Source organism: Stenella coeruleoalba (genome assembly GCF_951394435.1).
Source record: "Stenella coeruleoalba genome assembly, chromosome: 15".
In the NCBI taxonomy this organism is placed as follows: Eukaryota; Metazoa; Chordata; class Mammalia; order Artiodactyla; family Delphinidae; genus Stenella; species Stenella coeruleoalba.
The window spans coordinates 42,267,646-42,283,797 of NC_137161.1; the positions used below are offsets into that span (position 1 = coordinate 42,267,646).

The 16,152-nt window shown below is 41.3% G+C and overlaps 1 protein-coding gene across 1 annotated transcript in view; it reads left to right on the forward strand.

Annotated features, from left to right (window-relative positions):
• The window catches only part of MACROD2 (mono-ADP ribosylhydrolase 2), a gene marked incomplete at its 3' end in the record, with an annotated part of 1,984,281 nt that overhangs the window by 1,778,113 nt on the left and 190,016 nt on the right, over nt 1-16,152 (forward strand). The window contains 1 exon segment of the mRNA XM_079943661.1: nt 12,454-12,535. Coding sequence (XP_079799787.1) covers nt 12,454-12,535 — 82 coding nt within the window.

Sequence of the window (16,152 nt, forward strand, 5' to 3'; positions counted from 1 at the left end):
AGTCCAGGTTGGAACAAGGGCAGCTGACCCCACGGAGGTGGCCGGCTGTGGGAGATGGGAGTCTGTGATGCCTCCAAGCCCCTCACCCCCTGGTGAGCACACCTTGTCCATCTTCTGCCCGTGAGTGTGAACATGATGGGGTCGTCACTTCCTGGACTAGGCAAAAGAGATTTTTTTGTAGATGTAATTAGGGTATTTAATCACTTTAGCTCATTAAAAAGGAGAGTGTCCTGGTGGGGCCCGAGCTCTTAAAAGGAGTCTACAGGTTGGAGATGGAGAAAGTCGTAGAGACATACTCTTGCTGGCCTGAAAGAAAGAAAACATCCATGTCCTGAGCTGCCTTTCAGGGCCACATGACGATGAATTGCAGGTGGCCTCTAGAAGCTAAAACGGTCCCTAGTCAACAGCTAGCAAGAAAGCGGGAACCTCAGTCCTAGAACTGCAGGGAACTAGATTCCGCCAACAACCTGAATGAGGCTGTAAGAAGACCCCGAGCTCAGGTGAGAACTGCAGTGCAGCTGACACCTGATTGTAGCTTCTGAGACCCCAAGCAGAGGACCCAACTCTGTGCAGCCTGGACTTTTGACCCACAGAAACCGTGAGATAATAAAACTTTGTTTTATAAGTCGCGAAGTTTGTAGTCATCTGTTAGACAACAACGGAGAACTAATACACCGGGGAGGAGAGCAGATTGTCGAAGAGGAGGGGCTAGGACCCAGGCATCCCATTTCTTGGTTTTGTTCTTTAATCAGCAGTGAACGTATCCCCTTGTAACTCTATTTACCCTTGATTTACCCATCGCACCAAGCAAGGTCCAATTGCCTTCGTCTTCCATCCCTCTCAGAACCCGTACTCATGCCACGTTGATCCTTAAGCCCTGGAATTTAATTCACTTATTAGCAGCAGCCACTGTTTTAGGAAGATACCCAATATCCAAGCCTGCACCGGTGAGGCTGTTGGTTTATCTATCAATAAGGCTGGACTTCACCCCCCTTGCCCATCAGGCTGTAGTTACACAGGATACCCCTCCATCAGTTAAAGCCGTATTTGCCTGCACACCAAGTCTCTGAATGTTGGTTGTTTCTCATTGGGGAAGCAAGTTGCATTCATCAGACTCCATTCATTCTCCCAGGATTGCTGAACACGTGATAATCTTGGCTGTGTCAATGGCCGTAGGACTGTTAGCCGTGAAACATGGAGGTCGGCTGTGGATATTCCAAAACTGCTTCGCTGTGTAACCCTTTTCAGGGGCAGTGGCTATGATGCTGAAAAAGATTAATAGAACTTATGTCATTGTGTTTATGGGGCATAAAACCCCCAACTGTGGATTAATAGGTATCTTGGTAAAGATAATACATCTTTACTCCTTTATGCCTTGATGGGTGAGCTAGCATCAGTGGAAATATATGGAGAGATTGCCTTTAGGAGGTCAGTTTTTAAAGGACTTTTTTGACCTCTAAGTCAGTGGAAATAGATTTTTGATTGTTGACCAAGACAATTGTAACAAAAGACTTTCAACCTTTAAAAAAAATTCTTATTGAAGTATAACATTCAGAGAAGAGCATAGATCCTAAGTATGACTTTTCACAAACTAAACAGATCTATGGAGCTAGCACCCAGATTGAAAAATCGGGATCCCAAGCATTCCCCTGGGCCCCTCTTCACCAACCCTCACCCCAGAGTAATTTGCTATATTAACATCTAACACCACAGGCGATTTTTCCTATTTCTCTAATAATTTTGAACTTTATAGAGATGGAACCATCCAGTGTGGACTCTTTTTTTCTGGATTCTTTTACTCAGTACTGTTGGTTTATATTATTGTCTATAGTCATAAATTTTCCAGTCTTACTGGTTTGTAGTATCCCCTTGTATGAATAGATCACAATTCATTTATTCATTCTACCATTTGTGGGCATTTAAGTAGCTTCCAATTTGGAGATACTACAAATAGTGCTGCTGTGAACGTTGCAGTATGTGTCCTTTTGTGGACATACATGTATATTCTGCCGGGCGTCTACCTAGGGGTGAAATTGCTGGGTTGTAGCATCTGTGCATATTCAGCTAATTTAGTAGGTACTGCCAAATAATTTCCCAAAGTAATTGCACCAGAAGTAGTATGTGGGAATTATTGTTAATCCACATCCTTGCCAATACTTGATATTGTCTTTTCACTTTAAAGTGAAGTGTCACCTTTTTTATTATTTGCAATTATGTTTTAGTCTGAGGACCCATCTGAGTTTACTAACAACTTGTACATTAAAAAAAATAAGTGTGAGTCATTTTAAGTACAAAAGTTTCTTTAACTACCAAACAGTGCCTGCATACTTCAGGAAGTTCACCAAGAAGATGGGCTAGGACCAAAGTCTATCTTGAAGAAAGTCATTGGGATCTGAGTAGCCCTGACAGGTTACACACTTCCGAAGAGGAACACTGTTATTATTTTTTGCCCTTCATTATGTTCTGCACCATGATATTCAATGAAATGGTATTAAAGGTTACATCAGTCGGGTTTAATCAGGGAAGCAGAGCCTTATGAGTGACATGGAATAAGGGGTTTGTTACAGGAGTTAGAACTTATACAACTTTGGGAGAAACTGAGGAAGTAAATGTCCAGAAGGGGATGGATGGCTGAGCAGAGCCCCTAACCAGGGCCCTGCAGAGGGAGGTGGTAAACAAGGGTGTGGAAGGTCATTGCCTCTGCCTCTGACCAGGCCTGGAGCATGTCAGCAGGGCAGGGGGTCAAGAGGAAAGCTGGATGCAAAATGGAAGAGGGCAAGGACAAAGTAGGAGCCATGGGAGCAAGGTGGGATCCACAGGGACAAACTGCCACGTACATCTGCCTCTTACTGCCTGGAACCCCAAACCTGCAGTGCCCCCCAGAAGAGAAGGCAGTGCCCTTGATGCGGAACTGCACGTGTGCCCAGCCCAGGACTCAGAGCCAGCAAGAGCTGGAGAAGCCGTGGGCCCACTGGCTACCTCACACCCAGGTGAGGCAGTGATGAGCTACAATGCACGACCTGCCCAGAATCCGGTGCCCTGCACCCACCTGCCCAGCAAAACAGCAGCAGCTGCACCCCTGACCCCCAGATCTCATAGAAATTGCTCTATGGCCAACTCTACGCTCGAGCTTTTCAGAGAAATGTAATTTCAGCTCAACTAAGTTGACATAGTACCAAACGAACACAGAGATAGACTGAGATAAAAAGAAGGAGGGAGGGAGGAAACTATAGAAATGGTATAATACAATCCTTTCCTTATAAAGACTTGAAAACTGGGGCCTGGAGAGACAGCGGCTTGTCCAGTGTCACAGAACTGGTGACAGGCCTAGAAACTCAGTCCCCTATGTCTCTCTCTGGGTGATATCACAGAAAGAACGCTTAGATGTGAAGTTAAGAGGCCTAAGATTCTCCCACTAATTGTTTGGCCTTGAGGGGGAAAAATCCCTCAATTCTGGATTCAGGTTTTCTTGTGAGAGACAGGCACGTGGGCTAAGCCCCACAAACTGAAGGTGTTCAGTTAATATCTGAATAATAAATGAATAAATATAGTCTCTCAAGAACAACCACTGTACAAAATTGCTCTATTTATACCTAACCAGGAAACCATGCTCCAAAGCCTCAGTAGTGAGGCATTCTTCTATATGTTCATGAAATTTTTCTGGGGCTAGAGTGGATCACCCGGGTCCTTCCTCCTTTATACAAGTCAGATTTCCAGTCTCTCAGCCATGTAGCAATCAGACTTTCTATGTTCTTCTTGTCACACCATTGTGACTTTGATTTCTACCCCATTCAGTCTGAGCTTTTCAATAGGAGTCGTTACCGCATAGCTAGAGAAGCAAGAATTCAAACATGGTAGTAGGAACGAGCTAGAAAATTATCCGATTTCTAACTATGTATTTCTCTGTTTTGCTCACAAATCTGCCATTTGGGTAGAGTTCAGCAGGAAAGGTTCATCTCCATCCCACGTAGCATTACCTGGAGTAGCTCAAAAGCCAGGAGCTGAGGTCATCTAGGGGCTACTCGCCCCTAGAATCCATCTGCACATGGATTCTCCAGGGTCTCTGCTTCCTCATGGCATGATGATTAGGTATGAGAACGAGCATCCCAGGAGGACTGGGCAGAAACTCTATCACCTTTCATGACATGGACTCAGAACTCACAGATCTCTGCCAGAGTTCCAGGCACTCGCGGATTCAAGAGGAGGAAGTATAAATCCCACCTCTCAAAGAGAAGAGAATCAGCATTACATTTCAAGAGGAACCTGAAGGATGGGATATCTTGCACGCCATCTTGGAAAATATTGTCCACCACAAGTGGTGATCAATACCCATGATGAGTTTATAAACACAGAGCTTGCCAACTAAATGAGATCTTATCCAACAATAACCCTGTGTGTGTATAAAACTATGTGCACATATGCGTATATAACAAGCACTTGGCAAAGGTTAATTCTTGGATTCAACTTGCTTCCAAGATATTTTCAGTGTTATGCCTAAGGGTAAGGCCAGGGAACTGGGCGACTCAATTAGCTTAAAATAAAAGTACTTTTCCTTCATCATCCATCTTCTCTTTGAGGAAAAAAAAATAAATAAATCAGGCTGCTGAATTTTGGACCCATACCATTTCCATGGTAACAAACCCTAAAGTGCTAAAAGGTGGATTACAATTCTTTGCAATATTTAAGAAATCTGTATTTAGTCTGTAATGCCTAAAAGTACACTTAGTAGCAGTGAATAGCATTACCACTAACCCTCCCCTCCCCTCTCCCACCAACAAACATACTCACACACACACACACACACACACACAACATAAGTGTTTTAAAAAAATCCCAGGAGAGGACCTTCAAGATGGCGGAGGAGTAAAACGTGGAGATCACCTTCCTCCCCACAGATACATCAAAAATACATCTACATGTGGAACAACTCCTACAGAACACCTACTGAACACTGGCAGAAGACCTCAGACTTCCCAAAAGGCAAGAAACTCCCCAAGTACCTGGGTAGGGCAAAGGAAAAAAGAAAAAACAGAGACAAAAGAATAGGGACGGGACCTGCACCTCGGGGAAGGAGCTGTGAAGGAGGAAAAGTTGCCACACACTAGGAAGCCCCTTCACTGGTGGAGATGGAGGGTGGCGGAGGGGAGAAGCTTCGGAGCCACAGAGGAGAGCGCAGTAACGGGTGCGGAGGGCAAAGCGGAGAGATTCCTGCACGGAGGATCAGTGCCGACCAGCACTCACCAGCCCGAGAGGCTTGTCTGCTCACCTGCCGGGGCAGGTGGGGGCTGGGAGCTGAGGCTCCGGCTTCAGAGGTCGGATCCCAGGGAGAGGACTGGAGTTGGCGGCATGAGCACAGCCTGAAGGGGGCTAGTGTGCCACAGCTAGCCGGGAGGGAGTCTGGGAAAAAGTCTGGAACTGCCTAAGAGGCAAGAGACCATAGTTTCGGGGTGCATGAGGAGAGGGGATTCAGAGCACCACCTAAACGAACTCCAGAGAAAAGCGCGAGCCGCAGCTATCAGCGCGGACACCAGAGACAGGCATGAGATGCTAAGGCTGCTGCTGCCGCCACCAAGAAGCCTGTGTGCGAGCACAGGTCACTGTCCACACCTCCCCTCCTGGGAGCCTGTGCAGCCCGCCACTGCCAGGGTCCGTGATCCAGGGACAACTCCCCCGGGAGAACGCACGGCACACCTCAGGCTGGTGCAACGTCACGCCGGCCTCTGCCGCCGCAGGCTCGCTTCGCATCCGTACCCCTCCCCCCCCCCCCCCTCCCCGGCCTGAGTGAGCCAGAGCCCCGGAATCAGCTGCTACTTTAACCCTGTCCTGTCTGGGCTAAGAACAGACACCAGAAGGCGACCTAGATGCAGAGGCGGGGCCAAATCCAAAGCTGAACCCCAGGAGCTGTGTGGACAAAGAAGAGAAAGGGAAATCTCTCCCAGCAGCCTCAGGAGCAGCGGATTAAATCTCCACAATCAACTTGATGTACCTGCATCTGTGGAATACATGAATAGACAATGAATCATTCCAAAATTGAGGCGGCGGACTTTGGGAGCAACTGTAGACTTGGGGTTTGCCATATGTGACAGACTGGTTTCTGATTTTTATGTTTATCTTAGTATAGTTTTTAGCACTTGTTTTGTTGGTGGAATTGTTTATTGGTTTGGTTGCTCTCTTTTTTAAAAAAATTTTTATGTTAATAATATATTTAATTTTTATTTTAATAACTATTTTATTTATTATTTTATTTTATTTCTTTTTTTAATCCCTTTTCTTCCGAGCCGTGTAGCTGACAGGGTCTTGGTACTCCAGCCAGGTGTCAGGCCTGAGCCTCTGAGGTGGGAGAGCCGAGTCCAGAACATTGGACCACCAGAGACCTCCCGGCCCCACATAATATCAGTCGGTGAGAGCTCTCCCAGAGATCTCCATCTCAATGCTAAGACCCAGCTCCCCTCAACGACCAGCAAGCTCCAGTGCTAGACACACCATGCCAAACAACTAGCAAGACAGGAACACAACCCCATCCATTAGCAGAGAGGCTGCCTAAAATCATAGTAAGTTCACAGACACCCCAAAACACACCATCAGACTCAGTCCTGCCCAGCAGAAACACAAGATCCAGCCTCATCCACCAGAACACAGGTACCGTCCCCTCCACCAGGAAACCTACACAACCCACTGAACCAACCTTACCCACTGGGAGCAGACACCAAAAACAACAGGAACTATGAGCCTTCAGACAGTGAAAAGGAGACCCCAAACACAGTAAGTTAAGCAAAATGAGAAGACAGAGAAATACACAACAGATGAAGGAGCAAGGTAAAAACCCACCAGACCAAACAAATGAAGAGGAAATAGGCAGTCTACCTGAAAATGAATTCAGAGTAATGATAGTAAAGGTGATTCAAAATCTTGCAAATAGAATGGAGAAAATACAAGAAATGTTTAACAAGGACCCAGGAGAACTAAAGAGCAAACAAACAATGATGAACAACACAATAAATGAAATTAAAAATTCTCTAGAAGGAATCAATAGAATAACTGAGGCAGAAGAACGGATTAAGTTACCTGGAAAATAAAATAGTGGAAATAACCACTGCAGACCAAAATAAAGAATGAAAAAAATTGAGGACAGTCTCAGAGACATCTGGGACAACATTAAATGCACCAGCATTCGAATTATAGGGGTTCAGAAGAAAAAGAGAAAAAGAAAGGGACTGAGAAAATATCAGACAAAGATGTCACAAAGAAAGAAAACTACAGGCCAATATCACTGATGAACATAGATGCAAAAATCCTCAACAAAATACTAGCAAACAGAATCCAACAGCACATTAAAAGGATCATACACCAAGATCAAGTGGGGTTTATCCCAGGAATGCAAGGATTCTTCAGTATATGCAAACCAGTCAATGTGATAAACCATATTAAGAAATTGAAAGATTAAAAACCATATGATCATCTCAATAGATGCGGGGAAAGCTTTTGACAAAATTCAACGCCGATTTATGATAAAAAACTATCCAGAAAGTAGACATGGAGGGAACTTACCTCAACCTAATAAAGGCCATATATGACAAACCCACAGCCAACATCGTTCTCAATGGTGTAAAACTAAAACCATTTCCACTAAGATCAGGAACAAGACATGATTTCCCACTCTCACCACTATTATTCAACATAGTTTTGGAAGTTTTAGCCTCAGCAATCAGAGAAGAAAAAGAAGTGAAAGGAATCCAAATCAGAAGAGAAGTAAAACTGTCACTGCTTGCAGATGACATGATACTATATATAGAGAATCCTAAAGATGCTACCATAAAACTACTAGAGCTAATCATTGAATTTGGTAGAGTAGGAGGATACAAAATTAATGCACAGAAATCTCTTGCATTCCTATACACGAATGATGAAAAATCTGAATGAGAAATTAATGAAACACTCCCATTTACCATTGCAACAAAAAGAGTAAAATACCTAGGAATAAACCTACCTAAGGAAACAAAAGACCTGTATGCAGTAAACTATGACACTGATGAAAGTAATTAAAGATGATACTAACAGATGGAGAGATATACTATGTTCTTGGATTGGAAGAATCAACATTGTGCAAATGACTCTACTACCCTAAGCAATCTACACATTCAATGCAGTCCCTATCAAGCTACCACTGGCATTTTTCACAGAACTAGAACAAAAAATTTCACAATTTTATAGAAACACAAAAGATCCCAAATAGCCAACGCAATCTTGAGAAAGCAAAACAGAGCTGGAGGAATCAGGCTCCCTGACTTCCGACTATACTACAAAGCTACAGTAATCAAGACAGTATGATACTGGCACAAAAACAGAAATATAGATCAATGCAACAGGATAGAAAGCCCAGAGATAAACCCATGCACATACAGTCACCTTATCTTTGATAAAGGAGGCAAGAATACACAATGGAGAAAAGACAGCCTCTTCAATAAGTGGTGCTGGGAAACATGGACAGCTACATATAGAAGAATGAAATTAGAACACTCCCTAACACCATACACAAAAATAAGCTCAAAATGGATTAAAGACCTGAATGTAAAGCCGGACACTATAAAACTCTGAGAGGAAAACGTAGGCAGAACACTTTATGACATAAATCACAGCAAGATCCTTTTTGACCCACCTCCTAGAGAAATGGAAATAAAAACAAAAATAAACAAATGGGACCTAATGAAACTTCAAAGCTGTTGCACAGCAAAGGAAACCATAAACAAGATGAAAAGACAGCCCTCAGAATGGAAGAAAATATTTGCAAACGAAGCAATGGACAAAGGATTAATCTCCAAAATTTACAAGCAGCTCATGCAGCTCAGTATCAAAAAGACAAACAACCCAATCCAAAAATGGGCAGAAGACCTAAATAGACATTTCTCCAAAGAAGATATACAGACTGCCAACAAACACATGAAAGGATGCTCAACATCACTACTCATTAGAGAAATGCAAATCAAAACTACAATGAAGTATCACCTCACACCAGTCAGAATGGCCATCATCAAAAAATCTAGAAACAATAAATGCTGGAAAGGGTGTGGAGAAAAGGGAACCCTCTTGCATAGTTGGTGGGAATGTAAATTGATACAGCCACTATGGAGAACAGTATGAAGGTTCCTTAAAAACTAAAAATAGAACTCCCATATGACCCAGCACTCCCACTACTGGGCATATACCCTGAGAAAACCATAATTCTGAAAGAGTCATGTACCACAATGTTCATTGAAGCACTATTTACAATAGCCAGGACATGGAAGCAAACTAAGTGTCCGTTGACAGGTGAATATATAAAGAAGATGTGGTACATATATACAATGGAATATTACTCCGCCATAAAAAGAAACAAAACTGAGTTATTTGTAGTGAGGTGGATGGACCTAGAGTCTGTCATACAGAGTGAAGTAAGTTAGAAAGAGAAAAACAAATACTGTATGCTAACCCATACATATGAAATCTTAAAAAAAAAAAAAAAAGGTTTTGAAGAACCTAGGGGCAGGACAGGAATAAAGACACAGATGTAGAGAATTGACTTGAGGACACGGGGAGCTGGAATGAAGTGAGAGAGTGGCATTGACATATATACACTACCAAATGTAAACTAGATAGCTAGTGGGAAGCAGCTGCATAGCACAGGGAGATCAGCTCAATGCTTTGTGACCATCTAGAGAGTGAGATAGGGAGGGTGGGAGGGAGACACAAGAGGGAGGGGAAATGGGGATATGTATGTACATATAGCTGATTCACTTTGTTATATAGCAGAAACTAACACAACATTATAAAGCAATTATACTTCAATGAAGATGTTAAAAAATAAATCTCATAATTTATATTAAGTGACTAAAAGTAGGGAGAAATGAGTACAAATGAGACTGTTCAGCTTGTTCTTCTTAGATCTGGTTTGAACCAAATTTTCTTGTTTTGATTTTGATCTTAATTAGGGGCTTTATAAATAATATGATCATTTGAAGCCTGGAGAAAAAGTCAACCATCACAGGCACAGAAGTGAGAATAATTATAGTGTTTGGAAATTATCAGTAGTTCAATGCAGCTGGAGAGTAGAGTATGTCTAACACAGAATCTTATTATTTTTTTAACTTATTTTATTGAAGTGTAGTTGATTTACAATGTCTTAATTTCTGCTGTACAGCAAAGCGATTCAGTTATACATATATATACATTCTTTATCATAGTCTTTTCCATTAGGATTTATCACAGGATATTGAATATAGTTCCCTGTGCTATACAGTAGGACCTTGTTGTTTATCCATCCTTTATAAACTAGTTTGCATTTGCTAATCCCAAACTCCCAAATCCATCCCTCCCCCACCCACCTCCCCCTTGGCAACCACAAGTCTCTTCCCTATGTCTGTGAATCAGTTTCTGTTTCGTAGGTAAGTTCATCTGTGTCATATTTTAGATCCCACATAATAGTGATGTCATATGCTATTCTTCCCTTTCTGACTTACTTCACTTAGTATGATAATTCTGTGTCCATCCATGTTGCTGCAAGTTGCGTTATTTCATTCTTTTTTTATGGCTGAGTAGTAACAGAGTCTTATTTTTAATGTTAGGACTTTTAATTATGATGTATTTCATATGTACAGAAAGTGTAGAACATAATATGATATCCGTGTACCTACCCCCATAGTTGATAGTTGTTACCCATTTGCCATATTTTTTCTAAATTTTTTTTCTTTCTAAATAAATAAAATATTAACTATTCATTTAAAGTCTTACCTGTCCATCATTTAACCTTCCCTCCCTTATCAGAAATCATCATCATCTTGAAGTTCATGTGTCACATTCCTATGTATGTTTATGGTCATTAGTGCTTATGAACGAATCCCTACACTCTTGTATCTTTGTGCTTCAAAATTCATATAATGGTATCAAAGCAAGTATGTCCTTTTGTAACTTGATTCTATTGCTCGACATTATGATTCTTATCTTTAGCCACAGGGCATAAATACACCGTAAGAATAGTGGAGACGAGCGTTCAGCATTGCACAGATAATCATTTATTCCACTAAATGTATAGATCACCTGAGAGTAAGTTGATGGTTACAGTTTTTACATTTGTAGCAAACGTTACTGCCATGCAGACAAGGCTGGACACCAGAAATTCAAATGAATACAGGGAAAGGAAAATAGGGTTCTTTGCACCCCAGTCCTTCTATTTCTGAAGGTCAGGTGCTCTCTCCACCCTATGGGACAGAGACTGGGATAGCGCTACATGGTTTTTGGTGAAGTCCAGTGACTGCCCAGGAGGTGGTCTACCGGCTGGGGGTCTAGACTTGTGCAGGAATCAGGAAGCCGCATCTCCGAGCTTCCATCAGGGAAGCTGGGATTCCTGTGTCCTAATCCTCTCCCATCCCACTCCTGCAGATCTTCTCTCCTACTGGGAACTTTGGGACTTGGCTCACATGACTCTGTCCCCTACAGGCTGGGAGAGCTGAGGGGTTGGGTGGATGACATCCATTTGGGTTTTTTCCTGTCCTGCCACCAGCATACCCCACTTCCGTTTCCTACTGATGTTCTAGTCAATGGCCAGTTGCAGTTTGATGGATGGGGTAACTTTTAACTTTTTGTACATTGTTAAAATAAAGGAACTAAAGGGGTGTTTGTTTTCAAGACACAAAATTGAGTCACCGATTTAATATCAGATATCCGTGAGCTATTATGTGTATCCCATCTCTCTTCTCTGTTTACCGTATTACTCTCGGAATGTCTCAGAGAAACTCATTACATGCAGAAGCTCTCGAAACAGAGAAAAGGGACTGTGTACACATTTTACTTTTGAAGTGACACTTCCTTACTCAGTAATAACCTACCAGATTAAAGTTACATTGACCTCATGTACTGTCAACTAATTATATTTTATTTCTGTTGCATTTCCAAGTATGTAAAGCTAAAAGCAAGTGATTGCATGCAAATTACACTGCACGAAGCTTTTTAGGCCATGTTCAAATACTAACAGGTTTGATAAATATATTTGTCTAACAAGGGTAGGACAAAGAGCTCTCCGTTTACTGACATGCTTTATTGTCATTCTGCTGTACACCTCTCGTGTGGCTGTTTAATAGAACATAAAGTCTAGGTATCCTGGTGGAATCTCAGATCCTTTTTATAGCTTGCTGCAAAGTAGCTTATTGTAATTTATTATTTCTTATTTGATTTATATAACATCTTTCCACCAAATTGCCCATGGGTTTATTTACATAAAGAGTGCATTCACAAACACACTCACTCTCTCTCTCTCTCACACACACACACACGAACTCCACTCAGTGCTGTCATGTAGTTAGCAGTGTAGCACCGAAAATCTTTGGGAAGTTTTCTGTTTGTTTTCTGTTCCAAGACCACCATGTTCTGGGAAGGCATTTGCCGTATTTCCTTTCACTTTAAGTGTCTATTGTTTGCCTCTAGGTGGATCGGATCATCTTCTGTGTCTTCCTAGAAGTCGACTTCAAAATCTACAAAAAGAAAATGAGCGAGTTTTTCCCTGCAGGTGAGTAAAGCCATTTGTTTCCTTTGAAATTGGACATTGAAAAAGTCAGGGCATCACTTAATAATTCTACTGCTTTATTTTGCCTTTTAAAGGTTGTTACAAGTATGATTTCCATCCACCAGTCACACCTGGCAACTTGTATCTTAGATTTTAAGATCTAAAGGAGGTGACGGGAAATCTAGGCTCTGGACTTCTTCCTCTTACCAGGTCATTGTGTTGTCTTGGGGAAGTCAGTTTATCTCTTAAGTGAGGGGCTAGACCAAACGGCATTTCCTAAATTACATGACCTGTGATTTCTTCCCCACACTTGTAAGTTGTCCAGGCCTGTGCCTGTACCCACCGTGTTAAACGTGTTGGAAATTGTAAGGAGCCCATTTATATTTGTAGTCACGATTCCAGCTGTTCTTGCGTTCCATCCCTCTTCTCCCCAGTTTTCTCCACCCAAATTGCAATGAAGAGAAAGTCCTTCCTAGGGCAATCTGAAAACCTTTTTTCATCTTATAAGTCTTTCATCTTATTTCACACTTCTTTTTAGAAAGTAGGAGAAACCTCCAGGTTTTTACAGAACCTTGAGTGAATTGATTTACCGCAACTGAACGTGCGATCAGCTGAACCTGGTTTATTTGAATATTGCTCCCCACTGTTCCTCTTCCAGCCTGTGAAGGCTGAAGCTTATTTAATACCTTGTTATTTTTATGGTGCTGTTTAAGTCCTGGTGTCCTAAGCACTTTCCTCAGCCGTGATGAAGAATGGCTTCCAGGGAATTTCAAGCTACCATTGGCATTGTTGGTGCCTGCCTTTCAGAGATTTTCTTTTTTTTTTGAGGATTTCATGTCCATCTGAAGTGGTCTTTCATGTAACCAGTGACTCTGGCAGGTAGAAAGGAGTGGATGATGGGTGCCGGTGCCCAGTCACCTTCTTCAGCAGCCTATCGGAGCCCCCCACCCCATAGAGAGGATGCCCCACCCACCTGCAGATCAGGGTAGGACATAGAGCTACGGGACTACAGAAAACTGCTGGAGATGTTCAACGCTGTGCAAATAATCAAAATGGGCTAAGTTCTCCTGGGTGATCTGAAGTCCTCCCTGATTTTGTAATTGAAAGGTGAATCTGCTAAGTGTATTCCATTTGGGATTTTACAGTCTCCCCCAAATGGAACGTAACATAAATCCAGAAGACTCCCATATGATGAAGAAGACCAGGGTTGTGGTCTTTTTTCTCTTTTTTCCTCCTTTCCTCCTTGTTTCCCTTTTATTCATTTTTTAAGCAACTCGGTGTTTTACAGAGTGTAAAGCACATAATAGCTGGTTAATAAGTAATTGTTGACATGACTTGAGTTTAATAAATTCTTCTCCCCATAATCTCATGGCTTCTTTCTGTTTCAGTCTCCTTCTTCCATCGTCTTTCTTTATTTCCTACATAATCACAGTGAGCAGATTGTGCCTACATTTCTGCATTTTTAAGTATTCTTAAAAGAAAGTGTCCATTCATGTAAAAAATGCAACTTGCTATGATGTGCAGTTGCAAATGTCTTGTCAACATCACAGCATGATTTATAAGACTTTATAAATTTTGGATTCCCTGATATGTTTGGAAATAATGACATCATATTCATTTTTATGCCTCCTAAAATGAAAACTTGTTTTCACGCTAACATATGATAAAAATAATTGTATAAGTATGATCCATTGCTATTAAAGCAAATCCATCCATCAGCAGGTGTTTCCAGTGATGCACAAAGATCATATTACAAGTTTTTAAAAACTGGACAGTTTTAGTGGTCTAGAATGTATAAATAACTATGCAAATAAATTATTGTTTGAGAATTGCTACTTTAAATAAATCCAAAATGCATCTTAGCACTCAAGCGAGTGAAATAATAATAAAATCATCCCCAGTGTCACGTCAGTGCTTTGAATCATGCCATGGTCATGAAATTATTTCCATTGCATATTTATAATAGTAGGTACATTTTTAAACTGAGTGTCAAAATCCTCCAATATTGTTGAGTATTTCTGCAATGCTGAGGCATCAGCCATTTGTAAATTCTAAATATGCACTGTGAAGTAAAAGTGACTTCTAATGGAATATGTGACTGCTAATATAGATGATATACATTATCTGTTCATAATTTGAATTTATGGTTAATTCATAACCATACCATCTTTGATTAGAATATAATTTTTCTGACTTGCCATATATTCCCCCTGGAGTGACTTCAGAGTTTCTCTAACTAGTCTTCTTAACCATTCCGAATACAATAATGATCATAGTTTAGGGAAAAAAGTCATTTTTATATTAAACCAAATCTCTGTGTTTGGGGGTACTTTAATCCCATGTCTTTAAATTTCATAATTGAGACTCTAAGACAAAATGAATGAGAAACAGTAAAAGTTAGTCTAGAAATGATCATAATAAAGATATAACACATGCATGGCTACTACCTACTATTACTGTTAGGAATAATAGCTAACACTTATGGATTGCTTTCTGTCAGCCATCAGATATATGGGCTAAATCAGTTAATCTTCATGATAACTCTAACAAAGTGGCACCATATCAACCCTCCTTTTTAGATATGGAAAATGATGCGCACTTCAGAAAAGTGAGACATACAGCTAGGAAATAACAGCTGTATTTTAAACTTGAGGATGGTATCTGTCATTGCACAGGTGATAAGAGCATCTTCAGAGAAGGCTGGGATGCATTTGGAGCGTTGAGAAAGTCTCCCTGATTTCATCTGATGCCTATCACTTTTCTAATCTGCCATGCTTCTCTTTCCTCTAATATCTGAATATTTCCTCATGAAACATTTTCTAATATGAGTCAAATTGGTACTTTATCATAGATTTCAAAATCAGGTTCCATCCAAATCATCCAGGTAGTGCAGTGCTATTATCTGTAGACAAGTGGCACCAGGAAGCAAAAAGGACCATGGGAGAAGATGGGAAATGTGGAAAATGCCTGTATTAGTTTACCAGGGCTGCCAGAACAAAGTACCACAGATTGGATGAAATTTATTTTCTCACAATTCTGGAGACCAGAAGTTCAGAATCAAGGTGTCAGCTGGGTTGGTTTCTTCTGAGGCCTTTCTCCTTGGCTTCTAGATGGTCATCTTTGCCCTGTGTCTTCATGTGGTCTTCCCTCTGTGTGTCTCTTTGTCTTAATCTCCTCTTCTTCCAAGGACACCAGTCATACTGAATCAGGGTTCACCCCAGTGAACTCATTTTAACTTCATTACCTCTTTAAAACCCTATCTCCAAATAGTCACATTCTGAGGGACAGAGGGTTAGGACTTCAATAGATGAATTTTGGGGGGGCACACTTAGCCTGCAATAGGGCCCATGATGGAAATGCAATAGGAACCTCAGAGGAAAGAAACCAGCAATGCTTTTTTTCAGCTGTTTTATATCTTTCTGTGGGTGGAACACATAGGACTTTTTACTTCCCGGGGTATTATTTGGAAGTCTGGTGTGGCAGCTTTATGGAATTACCATACACTTTGGTTGCAAATCATTTGTATTTACAGTGTGTCATTTCATAGACTACAGCAAACAATGTTTATATGATTCAAGTCAGAAATCTCTTTGTTCTTTACATAAAAGGTTTGCATTTTT